The sequence below is a fragment of the Poecilia reticulata genome, unplaced genomic scaffold (genome assembly GCF_000633615.1).
Source record: "Poecilia reticulata strain Guanapo unplaced genomic scaffold, Guppy_female_1.0+MT scaffold_131, whole genome shotgun sequence".
NCBI lineage: Eukaryota > Metazoa > Chordata > Actinopteri > Cyprinodontiformes > Poeciliidae > Poecilia > Poecilia reticulata.
Window position 1 is genome coordinate 333,142 of NW_007615014.1, and position 1,743 is coordinate 334,884.

The 1,743-nt window shown below is 35.6% G+C and overlaps 1 protein-coding gene across 1 annotated transcript in view; it reads left to right on the forward strand.

Moving 5' to 3' along the window:
• The first annotated feature begins 659 nt into the window (after positions 1-659).
• Positions 660-1,743, forward strand: part of LOC103459928 (olfactory receptor 4K2-like) — a 2,165-nt gene continuing 1,081 nt past the window's right edge. Inside the window, exon 1 of the mRNA XM_017303016.1 lies at positions 660-1,739. Coding sequence (XP_017158505.1) covers positions 801-1,739 — 939 coding nt within the window. The 5' untranslated portion in view covers positions 660-800. The remainder of the gene's footprint in view (positions 1,740-1,743) is intronic.

The window sequence follows — 1,743 nt, forward strand, 5'->3', positions numbered from 1 at the left end:
ATATGAAGGAGTCTTTATGAATGTCTATGACTGTTGTCATGAAGTCATTTGGTAAATAATGACACTTAATGCAAATTTGCTCTAAAAGTTGCCTTGAAAGTCCATTAAAAGTGCCAACTTTGCATTAAAAGTGTCATTATTTACCGAATGACACTTCGTGACAACAGACATTAATAAAGATTAATTCATGTTCGTTACAGGTCCTGTCACGTTTATGAGTGTCATGTCAKTTGTATGCACACCCCGTCAAAGTGTTACCGTAAAACCAAGCAATAAAGAAATATTGAAATCTCAAAATCAGATTTGTGAGGAAATAAGATGTTGATTAGAGAAAAACTGGCTTCATGTTTCAACATATCCKACTGGCATTAAAATAGTCCTAAAATGTCMCACAACATATAGTCAAAAGTATTGGGTCTGGACARAGTRCATTGAATACTAAATGCAAATATATTCCATTTTACACCATGGCATTTACTGTAAATAGAAAAAAATAAACAYGGTTCARTGTAAAATAAAGRGGAGGATTGCATCACCWTGTTACTAATCTGATGACATTTTGCCATGTGATGCATTAAGTGAGARTCAAATGAGTACAGAGTACATAAATAAACAGTGAGGCAAAGGAAACACCACAGAGCAAGATTTCCCCACTTGGAGATGCTAACATGCATTTAGCAGCAGGGTACCTGGATAGCTGAAGTTTTTTGAAGGGTTTTTGGAGAGTAMATWTTTTGTAAGAACTGGAATATGAAAACATTTTCAGATTGATTTTCAACTCATTTTAAATATTCTGCAAAATGTCTTTTGTCTCTCTGCCTCGGTCTAACATTTCTATTGAGTTTGACGATGTTGGGTTATTGGAAAGAATGACCACTTTCACTCTGTCCACAATCCCATCCTGTGTGTTTCTCTTCATTAATGGAACCATTTTGTTCACTTTRAGGAGTAAATCTGTTTTTCGTGACACCTGTCGGTATATTCTCCTGTTTAACCTCCTAATAGCAGATACTGCACAGTTAGCAGTATGTCAAGTTCTGTTTCTACTTTCTGTTTGTAGAATTACACTAACATATCCGGTTTGTGGCATGCTAACTGTTTTTGCAAATATCACAAATGTAATCTCTCCTCTAACGCTGATGGTGATGTCTCTAGAGCGGTGTGTAGCTGTCTGCCTCCCTTTGAGACATGCTATGATCGTCACCATCAGAAACACRAGACTRGCAATTATTGCAGTTTGGACTTTGAGTTCTTTACATAATATTTTTCGTGTCATTTTGCTGTTAGATTTTCCTTTTGAAGACCTAGATAGTCTACAAATGAGAGATTTGTGTTCTGAAATCACAATGCTACTTGGATCCAGGTCTAAAATGTATGATAATGCTTTCACTGGTTTTCTTTTTGTTTCAGCAGCCATTGTAATCATTTCTTCCTATGTTGGTGTAATAATGGCAGCCAGGTCAGCWTCTACAGGAAAAGCTTCAGCCTTGAAGGCTCGTAATACATTGGTGCTACATTTGGTGCAATTATGCCTCAGTTTGTCTTCAACTATTTACAACCCAATGCTTATAGCTCTTATAAAAATAGTTCAAACTGTAGTATTTCTACGATTACACAAATTTCTTTATGTATTAATAATTTTATTCCCCAAGTGTTTGAGTTCTTTAATTTATGGCCTTAGAGATCATACTATCAGACCTATTCTTCTGTCCCATCTAGGTTGTCATCTAAAACATAAAGCTG